We start from the raw sequence: 14,311 nt of genomic DNA, 5'->3' as shown, positions 1-14,311 counted from the left end.
CTGTTTTCATAGCTTAGCCTATTGCAAAGCATTTGAGAAAAAAGCATACCTTTTCTGGCCAGATTCCCAGGTGGAAGTATAACCTAGCTTGGAGCATTAGATGCTGCACATTGTCTGGATACATAGCCAGATATAGATCCAAAGAGTCCCTCAAGAGTTGGTAAGACTGATCAGTACTTTCTCTAGAAGCAAAAAATAAACTTAGTTTTAATGTTACAACTTCATTTTCTTTTATTACAAATGTACAGAGCTATTCATCAATACAGACAATATAAAAGTACCATCCAACTGCATTGACTGTAGGGATTTATTACTAATACCATCCACTAACCCACTGGGGAGGACTGTACTAGACAGTACCCTTTCAAACTCTATTCCTTTTCATTAAAAAAAAAGTATAAAATTTGAGTTTTGGTGTTCCCTCTGAGAGCTCATTAAGTTACAAATTTGCTTGCCCTTAATGCATCTTTGGTCATCTTGTTTATTATAAATGATCTGTAGCAATTATTTTTGCCTGTGCATTTTTGGCCTCTTACAACAATGAGCATCATTTTAGCAATGTGAAGGTACACAAAGAGAAAAAGGATCATAGGTGCACTGGTGACAGACCTACTGTGATCACAGCAAAATGATTGTGTGAGATGCACCAGTTCGTAAAGAAAATCCTACTTCTTTAGGAGATAACGGAAGCTTCTTAAGATCCCTACCAATATGTCCCAAAAGGAAAAAAAAAAAAAAAATCTGTTCATTTGCTTATTTGAAAAGAATTTTGCCTAGTATTTTTTCTAACCAGAAATATTCTTGGAGTGATGAAAAGGTCATGAAACAAAAATGATGGTCAGAAGTATCAAGTAAATAAATGGCAAAGTTAACATACCCCACAAAGCCACTTGCTCATGGCTGCCATAAAGAATCAAAGATCAAAGTAGTGTGATTTGCTCCTCATTTACTTAATTCTAAGTATTATGCAGAATTTAAAGCCCTAAGTCTTACCGCTTTCCAAGGTTTAAGAGGTTTCCCACCATACGCTGCAAGACCTCTTTTGAAGTCACCACTCCATAAAACTCCTCAGTCACATGGTGGCCAATAAGGTACTCACATTCTTTCACAGTGAGCTGCTTTCCCTTTCCAAAGGCATCTATGTAAGTATAGTCAAAGATATCTGTGCTTCTAATTAAACAAAGAAATAACATGGAAATGATGAATGTTGCAAGCTAAATAACAATATAAATTTCCGTCTTCTTCACAGACCTATTGCTACAGTTTGAGTTTAAAGTAAACAGTATCAGAGCTTCAGGTTCTTTGTGACAGGGGCTAGAGTTAATTTCTTCTATCTGCTCTCTTTTAACATATACGCTGAAAAGTTGAACAACATATCAATTTATCAGTTGTGCCATTTCTTTCCTTAAAAAAGAGCTATCTCCAGGGGTGCTTCACTAGTGCTCAGATATTTTACAAAGCTATGCTTGGTTAACCAGAGAGTACAATACAATAGAAACCGCTGCAGCACGGACTATCTATATTAGTCAAATTCCCATGAGAGGTATATGTAACCACGTTCGTTTTATTAAATGATATCACTACAGTTTCCCCTGAATTTTGTACTTCTGGGAATAAAACCACTGCCAACAGTCAATCCAATGTGATTTGATGGGTTACCAACATTGATTCAGAAGGGAGGTAGGTACATGGTACAATATAATACATTTCTAACAGCTGCACTGCCTGCAGTATTAAATGAAACTAAGTTAAAATAGCCATAATGAAAAGCCAAAAAAAAAAAACTTGTTAGTAACTACTGCTGTATGTCACTCGCAAGAAGTCTTTCACCATTCAATTAGCTGCAGAGCTATTCTCAGAGCTCGTTGAGTGAATTCACTTTTTAAGTTTCCAACAGATTAATTTGATTGCTTAGGTCCATATGGGACAAGATGCTCCTGCATGTATTAGTGACCACAGAAAATGTTTCTTGTTTTACCATTAAAGTAACTATTGTCTAACTGTAATAGAAGAAAGGGTTAAATACTGTAGTTACTTGAATACAAGATGATCCCCCCCATAATCAGATTCTCTCTATAAAAAAAACTCTATTATAGTTTTCCAGGTAGAGAATCGATTAATTGGAAGTTTGCCTTAAATTTGCCCCCCTTCCCACTGCTACAGCAGGACAAACAAATGTGAAGTATTAGATGACCAAAAACTTGTATGCAGATGAGGCACAGGGCAACCTAGTCCAGCTCCAATCTCCACTTTTCCAGTGCCACAGACAAGGTCATATTATGTTGCAATAATAGAAAAAATTATAATCGTCATAGCAAGACACAAGAAGTACAAATCGTTTATGGCCTTCACTATTCAGAAGTGAACTAGAACTAAACGTAACTCACCCTTCTTTTCCTTGACGCCATCTCAAAAGGAAATGACTAGGAAAGTTGACTGGCTCAAGTTTGACACCCAACTGCCTGGCAATTGTTAAATAGAGAATAGATAAACTGATTGGGATTCCAGTCCTGCGGATCAAAACCTGAAAAGTAAGACTTGAATCAAAAAGGAGGCTTAAAAATCCTAATCAGTGTGTTAAAAAAAAGCACAACTCACACCATGCCTCAAAATCCACCAGCAGATGCACAAAAAAGTTACTATACTAGAGAGTGTACCCAAATCTCCCCTTTGGGATGCAGGTGCAAACATTTTAATTCTACTTACTTATTCAACTACATTGATGCAAATATGACAAAATAAGTAGAATTCCCTCAACTGTGTATTTGAGCAGCTTCAAAATCTGCTTCACTATACACCCATTTACCTGGTGAATATATGAGTTCAGAGAGTTGTAGTAGTCCATCTCATTTCCTTTGTATTTTAATTGTTCATACAGGACACAGTTCATAGCATCAAGTACCTGCCTTTGAAGCTCCACTTCAGGAATCACTAAGACCTCTCCTAAAACACATAATTAAGAAAAACAGTTTACCTAAGTAACAGCAGAGGCAGTTAGTGATGTCAGCAGTCTCTAAGGTGCCACTCTGCACTAACTGGTTCAGAAAAGTATGAGCTTTCATAGGCAACAGTCTACTTGAAAGGTCTGTGCCTCTCTGAACCACTTAGTTTCTAAAGGTGCCATTCTGCCCTACCTTCCCCCTAAGTGACAGTAAAAATAGATGGGTTGGTCACTTCTTGAAAGGGAACAAACATTAAAGAAAACTTTTCAAGGTTTGTAAGACAGGCTCCTTTCCCTTGGATTTTAGGAGCTACTCAAGTATGTGGACTGGCTGTTGATGACTTCGTAAGTTCTGCAAGGAAGAGGAGGATGCCTCCAAAGCCAATACTCTCCCTAGTTCTATGGTAGGACTACTAAAAAGAAGAGTTGAACCAAATACCATATTCACAGTGTACAAGTCGATGCGGTATATAAGCCCACCCCATTTTTCTGATTCAAAAGTTAGCATTTTCGTAGATCCGGTGTATAATTTGACCTAACCTTTTGAATTGGAAATATGGGGCCAAAACATAGGGTCCCTGCATGCTGTCACTGCAGGCAGGACATCCGAGGGATGGAAACATGCAAGACCAGCGCTACTCACCAGGGCCGGGACCAGGCTCAGCGTTTGGTTGCCAGGGCCCCAGCCCCTGTGAGTGGTGCAACAGAGGTGGGCCGGGCAGGCTGCACTCGCCACCGCACACTGGGGCAACAGCGCCTGCGTGGGCCTACTGCCTGCCTTGTTCCCAACACCCCTCACCTTTCCTCACACCCTAAACACCCACATCCTCCCCTCACACCCACACCCTGCCCACCTGAGCTCCACGCTCCTGCCACCCCATTGAGCATGGGCTTTGCACTCCCACCAGTCTCAGCCCCATGCTCTGTGCTGCAGCTCCCCCATCCCTGCCGCTTCTCTACCTGATGCCCTGAGCACTACAGCAAGGAGACTAGGAGCTGCTGGATGCCAGGGAAGCAGAATACTGCCAAGCTGGGCCCTAGATAAGGTGTATAAATCGAGGTAGAAATTTAAGGGTCAATATTTAGGCTTCAAAGCTTGACTTATGCACTGTGAAATCCAGTAAGTCTATTCACTCAAATAAAAACTGCAGATTTAGTGTGTCACTTAAGACAACCCAACTAAAACAAGTATTTCTATACAGTACCTGCCTTTGAAGCCAAGCTTGGATGTCTAGGGTTTTTTGTCCTAAGGTCTTTGCGAACTTTATCTGTGATATCATCCACTTGGGCCTGGACACCTTTCAGACAGATGTCTGATAGTGGATTACAGTACTGATCAATTAAGACAGCACCTGGAAAAAACAAATTTTTTTTTTTTTAAATAAAAGATTTCCATTTTTTTTTTACTTATTTAATTGTATATGCCTAATTTCAATATTGTAAGTGATTTTGGTTAAATGTAAGGCTTTCTTTTAAAATTTTCTTTGGTTCTGAAAAAGTCATGCATAAAATGCAGAAAACAATGAGATGCCAATAGAAATGTTACAGGACTTTTTATTTAAGAGAAGCAACACAATTGTTGTAACATCTCTGACTGACTTTCAGATCTCAAGCACACGACCTCCTGCTTTCCCTAAGCACAATATGTTCCCTCACTGGGTTGAAAATATAAGTAATAAAATAAGAGGCAGAAGAGAGAAGCCTAAAGATTAGGTCTGCAATAAGCCATTTCTTTTCTTTGAATATCTACAGCAGCTTCTTCTCGCATCATATCTAACTATACCTACTCCTCTTTTAGACCACACAGTCTCAATCTCACTTCTGCTTCCATTCCACTCTTGCTCATCCCAAAATCCTTCTCCTTATTTCTTTGTTCATCTACTCGTACCACTCTTAGCAGTCTTCATCTAGTATGTCCACTACACCAAAACAATTTTTTGGACCTTTTTTTTGGTCCAAGTATCCTCTATATATCAAACCCCATCATAAAAAAACCCACTTCTTCCAAGGCTTCTTTGTTGTCTTCTCTTTCTAAAACCTCCCTATGACTCAACTTACTGAGGCGATTATACTCAAGTCTAAGATCTCTGAAAAAGGGACAAATAGTGTTTTTCCTTGTTCCATAAAATGCCACAAGGTAGGTTTAGGTTTGTGGCTGGAACGGGAAGTGTGACTATGGGCAATCATACCTACACTAGATACTAGGTAAGAGTACTCAAGATGCAACAGCTTAAGCTTCAGATCGGGCTGGTTAACTGAGTAAAAGTTCATGGCAGGCTTATAGTCAGGTGACTAACTCAGAGTAAAGGCCCATGCTGCCATTTTTTAACTGATGCTGCTGTCCATGTTAAATTATATTAAAACTTGCATGGATCCATCTAGCAACTGTACTGCAGACACTCTGGTATCTTTACAACTTGCTATGTTAAAAGTACATAATGAAGATCACCGCTTAATATCCATTCCAGAGCACTACCTAGAAAGGCCACAAAGTAGCACCCTTTGTATTTCCTTTCACAACATGCTGCCTTCTCTGATACCTACTGACACAATTAGATTTGTGTACGATAAAAGCAAAGTAAGTTCTAGAACATTTTTTAATTCTCAATTTCCTGCAGTTTTAAGGTACACATCAAAACCAACTGCTTCTTCCACAAACCTTGGGAGGACTCTATATATTCCGTAATCTAAACCTATTCTCTCCAGAGTTAGTTGTCCACCAGTACCACTTAAACGCTACATTTTCCAGGGCAAGAATTATACAGAAGATGCTTTACCTTTAAAAAGGTGCCAAACATTTTAGGAAGTAGACTGAGTGCAAAAGCAAATGTAATTATGACTCCTCCTCAAGGTTTTCTACCAGTTTGCTACATATAAATTCTCTAAAATATGTTGCTAAGAGGAGTACTGAAGTAGATCATTGTGAGACCAGATAAATATTGATATTTCTCCAGTCTCACAGCACAGCATGAGTGCTTCTCAAGATGACAGTAGTGAACAAACATTTAAAAAAAAAAAAAAAAAAGATGAGATTGTCTGAATATTTAAAGAAATAACAGCAAGTACCTTTGGAAAGGTATTATCATGAGGAACTAAACTAGAAGATAGTTAATAAAAATAGATTTTATTTGTATGTAGAAAGAGCTTAAAGAATATACAGCCTGTCTAAATCAAGGATGGATCTTTATTTTCAAAGGAGCCAATAATGATCCTTGACCATTATTTTCCATGTTCAGAGATGGATTCTTATTTTCTTATTCAAATAGACATGGTCTGCTTTAACACCAACATTTAAGGACAAAGTGAAAATACCAGTATAAATATAAAAATATCAGTATTTTGTCTGTAAACAGCAAAGGGAGCCATAATTCTCATTAAAATGCATGTTCTTTGCCCAGTTATTACAATATAGCAGGTATACACAGAAAATAGGATCCCAAAATTTAGACACAGCATATCGCAACACAGATATAATACTTCTTCAAATGAGAGAAGCTAAAGTGACAATAGCCTTCTTCTATCAGCATAGCTGGGTCTACACAAGGATTTTAACCAGCACAGTTATATCAGCTGGGGGGTGATCTATTCACATATCTAGCTGGAACTGCCATGCTGGAAGAACTGTGTAGTATTGACTTGGTCACAGTCTTGCATCAACTCTTTTAGAACTGCCAGGTGTAAGTGGAACATACCTAGGAAACAGAGGGAGGGGGAATGAGGGAGAAATGTATATAAAAATGTAACCTTTGAATTTCTCAAATTTCTCTCTTCATGCTGTGATGGTAGTGGAAAGGCAATATAAAAAAGTTATGTCATTCAGGAGGAGGTGGGTGGGTATTTTTAAATTTCTACACCAGCTCAAATACTTGTTAGATTGTGGAAACTTTAAGACATTACATTTTTGAGGCACCTAAGCATCAATTTAATCGTTTATCTCAATTCCCCAAGTACATTTAAAAACGTACTTGAGTTTGAACATTTTCTAAGGCCTTTATTGAATATGGATGAATTCAAGCACGCATTTAAATAATGTCTCATTGAGCCAGAGTCCTATAATCACCTTCCAAAAATGACTGCTGGTCCACAGGCCGTTGAAGATATTCCTTCAGGTTTTTTAAAATATTCTGCTGTCGTAGAAAGTATAGAATTTTTTTTGCATAGTATTTCCAGGTAAGACCCTTCCTGCAGAAATATAAGAAGTAGTACTGAAAGCCACGCAAGCACATTAAGTACAAGTATTCAGTCTGATTCTCACAGTTCATAGGGATTTGAAATTTAGACCAATGTAATGAAAACATGCCCTGCCCACTCGCTCCCAATCTGTGCATGCCAAATGCCAAAAAAATGCATTGCAGATGCTCTTTGTCACGCATCCAGAATTGCTCCCTGGCTTGGGGAGCTTACTGACATGCACCCTGCACTCCTCCAATTGTGGCTAGGTTACATTTTTTCAACTTTTGGCATGAGTGGAGCGGAAGCAGAAGGTGTTTTCACAGCACTTCTTCCTAACACAACTTAGTTGGACAGCGTGTCAACAAGTCCTTTGTTTTGTGAAGGACAAGTCTGATATCGTAACAAGAGCCACGAGAGCAAGACAGAGATGTATCTGGAGTGCTGGTTGTAGCAGTGTTGATCTAAGGATAAAGGCAGAGATGTAAACATTTAGGGCAAACTCACAGGCAGCAATACTTTTCATGCCACTTAACAAAAGTTTCAAAATATTCTGATAATAACAGTCAAGGCAGCTATAATGTCAGAGATTTCCATGGAATGTCTGTTTAAAACCAAATAATTTTCTTTACAGATCACTCACTATCTTCCCTTCGACTCCCTACAGAATACAGACTCTTAAAATAAAATATCCTCAAAGATTTCAACAGAAAAACAAAATCAACACAAGAGAGTTGGGAAAGGGGCAAAAGTCCTCAGGAAAAGTATCCTGAAATAAGTATTTTGAGAGATGGGTATGAAGAGATTGTCAGGTAGACAACATAGCACAGAGCTCAAAACACAACAGCCTGCCACAATAAAGGCCCCATCAGGTGAGACTGAAGGTTGTCATTTTGAATATAGTTAGGGCATACATAGTTAAAGACCTTAAAAGTGAGCAAGTCCCAGTTTTACAGACATGCCAACCATACCTAACAGCAGGGGTTTTCAACCTTTTTTTGAAGGAGTGTACCCCTTCTGGGTACAGTTCTGGGAGGGGGGAGGGGGAGGAGAGGAGGAGGAAGCTTGCATGTGGCGGCATCGGATGGTAGATGGCCAGGGTGGCCGCTACATGCAAGCCCCACCCCCTCCAGTCTGGGCAGCGCCTGTGTGGCCCACAGAGGGGAGCCACTACCCTCGCGTCCCCCCAACCCTGCTCCTGGGAGATGGCAGCACAGGGTGGTGGATGACGGCGCTCCTGCCCCCCATGTGTACCCCCTGGCCCTTTCCAAGTATCCCCAGGAGTACACATACCCCTGGTTGACAACCCCTGCCAAACAGGGTCAACAGTGGCCTTTAGCACTTTACTACCAAATGCATCCACTGGCCTCTTCAATTCCAGAGAACTTAAATGCACAGGTCCCAAACCTAGAGCATCAAGGCAGATTTCCATTTATTTTCACCACAATTTTATATCACACCCTATTGCTGCTATTTAGAACGCATTTGAATTGTTTCTCTGAAAATAATTCCTTCTCCTTGCTTTTCTTTTCCCCCAAATCACAAACCAAACAAGTCTTCATCCTGCCGAATGGATAAACAATCAAATCTCATAATGTTACTGCCCTTTAATTACTCAGGACACTCAATAGGGACAGCCGCTTTTTGGAACATCTTTCAGGGAAGTGATTTAGCCTAATGATACTGAATGGCAATGACTACAGCTTAATCAGAGTATAATTAGCATAAATTCTACCTTATAGGGATGCATTTGGCTAAGCCAAGGGCTTGAATGGTGCTTAACCAGTTCCTAATGTGCAATGTTTAGTCCCAGTTTTAATACAGAAGTTACACAATGAATGTGGAAAAAAAAAGAAATTATATGAATATTTTCATTCTGGATTATACTTTTTCATACTCTAACAGCACCTTTAGGGACAAGGGGCTACTGAGCTGTATTAAGAGAACTCTATTCTCGTTCCAAACAAAAAAAAAAAAATCAATTTTTATATGCCATTATCAAACAGACACTGAGACAGAGTCTTATTTCAGTGACAATGGTCACCACCTCACCTCTACCAAGATTAACAGTGGCAGCCAAAATTTATGCAGACAAGAGCCATGTATGACGGCTTGACCTCCACATTATGCTTTACCAAATAAGCCTGCATCTGAATAATAACTATACAAGTCAATCACGCTCATTTCAGGAGAAAAGCTTCGAAGCTATACCACCTTCAAAGACATTTCAAGAAAGCCAACAAAAAGCAGCATAAGCAAACTGAGGCCAAAAGCCAAGTTCAGTGGGGAACATTATAAATGGTTTCCCATCAGGAAAATATTGCCCAAAGAAGAATGCATTGCATTCAAAGGCTTAAGTTTATCCCAACTATGCTGTTTACTCAATAAAAGATACCCATCACCCACAAAAATCCTTTCCCATTGTTATTAAGTTTATTATGAAGTTACAGAACGCCACTACCTGAGGGATAGAAAGATGACTATCAAGAAAAGCTTCCTAACATTTAGCCCTTACTCTGCGAAGAAGAATGGACTAGTGATGAAGGTGCTCACTTGGAAATCTGGAGGGCCAGTTTAATTCCCTGCTCTGCCACTGACATTCTGTGCAACCCTAAGCAAGCCATGTGGACTCTTTCTGTGGGACCCATGGTGGGCTCGACCAAGTGACTTGTACTCTGCAGTTCTTCTAACACCATCCACACTAACTCTAGGTTACTATAATGGACATGGAAGGTATGGATTAGGTCTCAAATATTTTTACATGAAGGAAGTAAAAGGACATGGAGTAAGGACTATAGGATTCCCCAGCACCCAGCAAGAAGGTAATAAATATTTTCTTTCTACCTGCTTTGATACTAAGCTCACCTTCCTTCCATATTAAGGATAGACATCAGCTCATCCTCAAAAAAATGACTTGGACATCCAAGAGTTTCAATGTCACTGAAGCCATCACAGGGGACCTGGCAAACAGAACACCATGTTATAAACTACAGCAGAGTTTTCTTTATCAAATAAAAACAGGTGATTTCACAACAGCCTCAAGAGCTCAATTTAGCACTTTGCTTGTAACAGTAAAATTGAACCGAAATTGGATTTTCAACACCTGGCAGCTGTGAGTTCCCACTGAAGGGCTCTCAACTGTGTGGCTACTTCTCTTTGAAAAAAATCAAAGAGATGCTTTGTTGTCTTGCAGCTTTGATGAAAAGATCAACCGATTAAACCGTAAGGACTGTGCAAATAACTGATTTTTTTTTTTTTTTTTGCTTCAGCAGCCAAAAAAGAAACAACTAAAAAATAAATCTTGTGTACAGTTAAAGAATCCCCCCCTTTCCCTTGAAATTTTATGGAACTAAGAAAAACATTTGTAACAGTTCAACTGAAATGAATCATTTTGATTTTAGGCATCTTGAATACAAGCCAAGAGCTAGTTTCACAAAATGGACCATGAATTTTGCCTCAAATTCCTAACTGAACCCAAAATGTTTATGACATTTAGCCTGAATTCATTAATCATTTCATGTTGGCCACATTTCCATTTTTCAACAAATAAACAGTTGGCCAAAAAACCCCCAAAAAACCTAGGTCTGAAAATGAACTGCCAAGGGACCTAGTAAATATGGAATACAGTAGCAACTCCACACACAACTAAATCATAGAGGTGCACCAATACATCGGTCCCATATCAGATCAGCACTGATATAAGGAAAATTGACTGTACTGGCAGTTAGCTTTTTTGGCTGATGTGGCCAATAACGTGGCTGATAAATGCTGCATGTGTGCACACAGCTGCAGTGCAGCATGCAGGCAGCCAGGACGGCAGCCGGGTCTGGCTGGTCAGTCTGTTGTGGGGGAAGGGGAAGGGGCAGGGGAGGGAAGACCAAGGTCCCTACGGTGAGGGAGTGATTGGGGCAGGGGCTGCTCAACCAGGACAGGGCATAGGACTGAGCCGTGAATTTTGGAGTGGCTGCAGCTCCTCTCATAGCCCCCACACCCAGAATCACCACCACCTGCCCCAGCCCACCACTGGGAAGAGCCTAGCACAGCTTCAGCCCCACTCCACTGTGGCAGCCCGCTCTCACCCCGTGTGCAGATCCAGGGGCATATGCCCCCCATGCCTCCCCTGGGAGATGTGCAGCAGCAGGAGCCACTCCCCCTCCCCGTGTCCCCTGGATGAGCTGCTTGCGGCTCTGCCCTATGCCCCATGCCAGCTGGGCAGTGCCAGCCCCAGCTCCAGCTCCACTCCCTCCCTCCCTCATCTCGGGGGGAGGAGAGGGGGGAGCCTCAATCTGCCCCCCACACCCATTCCTTCTCCCTCAACAGACTTACCAGCTGGATGCTGCTCTCCAAGCTGCCAGGCTGCATATCTGCAACCAAATGGGTATTGGCTGATATGGCTCGTTAAAAAAATTGGCCATCAGTATCTGTATCAGCCCAAAATGTCTCTATTGGTGCACCCCTACTAAATCACTAAATGTAAAATTGCTCAAGAGTTGCAGAGATGCACACAGTTAATACTTAAATGACTTGCATTGTATGGAAAAATATATGCTTTAGTTGCTTTAACCGGGGGCAGAACTCCCACTCAGGCATGCTCATTAACCATTTTGATTTAACAAGAGTGTCTGCTTGATCCTGGATTGATACAAGTTAGGTGAGGCCACAGACAGACAATCAAGTTTCTCCTGGGAGAGTTATTTCTCCTGGGAGAGCAATGATGTGGTTTGATACAGATGTTCAGGATTTTTCTCCTACAGTAAAGACTGCCACTCCAGGAGAAAAATAACCTGGTAACACTCAGGGTTAAATCACTCACAGGAGAGTGTCTCCTGGGACAGCAAATGCCTGCATACTCTGTGGCTTGTCTCAGAAAAGAACATACGTCTTCCAGCATCTGCCCCACACCAACCCTTCTCCCCTGGGAGACCATGTCAGAACACTATCCTTTAACAATCTCCAAACTGTCCTGTGGAGAAACACAGGTTGACTGTGGGCAGTCTGGATCAGCCAATCAGTACTGCCATGTGCATTGCTGCCATGCATCTCCAGGCCAACTAAGGGAGGCTGCAGAGCATGTTGAGATGTGTGCACAGTCTTCTACCCCCACTGCATACCATCAGCACTGCAAGCTCTCCATTCTTTAGGGCCTCAGCATTTAAATGCCTGTATACACTGCTCTTGGTAAGTTTTTCTACCAGGAGAAAAACCTGGGAGAGTTCTCCAGATTATATGAATGGGCGTACTTAGCCAAAATTACCCTAACTGCATGAAACAAGGCTAACTTTGTAGTGGCTTGATACACATGTATTAACACAGAATCATTAGGAGGTAGCAGATGCATCACTAAAACTTATATGCACATCCTTTGATATTGATGCTATAGATATGGCTGTCTATAGACTTACATAAATACAAAATAAGCAATATGCCTTTGCCCTGTATTGATTTTAACATATGATGTCTTACAAAATGCTTTAGATTGAACATTTTACACTCATTAGAAGAAAACACTTCACTCCCAAAAAACTTTAGCAGAGTAAGTTTATCTGAACTTGATGTATATACCATGTACATACCACATACTCTTTCCCCAAAACTCTGCCATCCAAAACTGGGGTGCATATCTTAAGCTCTAAGCTCCCACTTGTCTCTGGCCCAGGAAGCAGAAGGGAACAGAGTTTAGTGTTAACCTCCAAACAGATACTAAGGAATCTGAAGTACAGGCTGAGCACTGTATCTTGTGCCTGAGGCAACAGCTGAGGGGCAAGTAAGCTGTTGTATGCAGTCTTAGTATCTTGATAAGGCTTGTCATGTGGCAATAACACTCTATTATTTACATTAACTTATATAAAAAACTAGTTACAGTAAAAAAAAAAACAAAAAAAACCCCAACACCCTTGCTACTAGGGGTGCACTGACAGAGATTTTGGAAGCTGATACTGATAACTAATTGTTAAGGAGGCATATCAGCCCATACTGATCCGACTTCCAATACAGCTGCATCCAGGTGGTATGTCCGTTGTGGTGAAAGGGGAGGGGCGTGGGGTGGCCAGATCTGTGAGGGAAGGAGTGGGGCTGGGGAAGGCGCTGCCAGCTGGGGTGGGGCGGGCACAGGACCAAGCTGCAGCTCGTCCGGGAGGCACTGGGGGGGCAGGACGTGGGGAAGGAGGCAGTTCCTGCTGCTGCTCCAACCACTTATCCAGGAGGGCATGGCAGGGGGCATGCGTGTACTTCCAGATCTGCGCTGGACAGGCCAAGCAGGCTGCAAAGCTGCACTTGGGGCAGGCAACAGCGATGCTGAGAAGGGCACTACAGGGGAGGGGGCTGCAGTCACCCCAAATTTCAATATAGAGTCCCTGTAGCCCCCTCCAAACATCACTGCTGCCCACCACGAGAGCAGCACAGTGTGGCCCCTGGCCCCAGCCCACAGCTGCAGCATACCTGGCCTGTACTGCAGATTCAGGGGCATACGCTTCTCCCCTCCCCCCGTGCCCTCCTAGATGAGCTGCGGGAACCACCTGACAAGCCGCTGGATGAGCTGCGCATAGTGGTGGGAACTGCCCCTGCCCTCCCCCCCTCATGTCCCCCAGATGAGCCACGGCTCCATCCCACTACCCTGCCCCACCCCAGCTGGGCAGTACCTACCTCAGCCCTAGCACCACTCCCTCCCTCACTGGGGGAGAGGGGAGGGGGCATTGATCTGACCCCCCATGCCCCTTCCCACTCCTCCCCCACTTTCACCACAACAGACTTACCAGCTGCACGTAGCTGTCCACACTGCCAGGCTGTGCTCTCATTGCCTGCATGCTGCGCTGCAGCTGTGTGCACGCAAGGGCATTTATCAGCCAAATCAGACCAATTTCCACTATAGTCAATTTTCTTTATATCTGTACCAATCCAGTATCCAACCGATGTATTGTTGCACTTTCTGGAACTTAGCCATGTTTCTGTCCTGCCAAACCAGAAAGTCCCTGTTGCCTAACCCATATGGTCTCCTGGGATGCCACATTTCCTGAGTGCTCCATGTTTCCAAGAGGACTAAACTCTATGGCCACTATGGCCTTGGGAGCACATACAAGACTTTCAGGGCTCCTGAGTGCTCCAGAGGCTGGGACCACCCCTCAGATGACTGGGGCTCCCAGTCAGGGAAGCATGCCACCTGGGAGCTCTGATCAGCTAATGGGGCTCCCAGCTGGGGAAGCA

At 42.3% G+C, this 14,311-nt stretch overlaps 1 protein-coding gene across 4 annotated transcripts in view; it reads right to left on the bottom strand.

Moving 5' to 3' along the window:
* FBXO21 (F-box protein 21) overlaps positions 1-14,311 on the bottom strand; it is a 45,822-nt gene that overhangs the window by 26,987 nt on the left and 4,524 nt on the right. For 3 of the 4 annotated variants that reach the window (XM_019493762.2, XM_019493764.2, XM_006266415.4), the window contains exons 3-9: positions 9,977-10,071; positions 7,002-7,123; positions 4,147-4,293; positions 2,807-2,943; positions 2,388-2,524; positions 994-1,170; positions 50-182 (exon numbers count right to left, since the gene is read on the bottom strand). In XM_019493762.2, coding sequence (XP_019349307.2) covers positions 50-182; positions 994-1,170; positions 2,388-2,524; positions 2,807-2,943; positions 4,147-4,293; positions 7,002-7,123; positions 9,977-10,071 — 948 coding nt within the window. The remainder of the gene's footprint in view (positions 1-49; positions 183-993; positions 1,171-2,387; positions 2,525-2,806; positions 2,944-4,146; positions 4,294-7,001; positions 7,124-9,976; positions 10,072-14,311) is intronic. The other variant, XM_019493763.2, reaches the window with a different exon arrangement.

Source organism: Alligator mississippiensis, chromosome 10 (genome assembly GCF_030867095.1).
Source record: "Alligator mississippiensis isolate rAllMis1 chromosome 10, rAllMis1, whole genome shotgun sequence".
NCBI lineage: Eukaryota > Metazoa > Chordata > Crocodylia > Alligatoridae > Alligator > Alligator mississippiensis.
The sequence above is the reverse complement of the archived record's forward strand: the minus strand, read 5'-3'. Positions and strand labels throughout refer to the sequence as shown.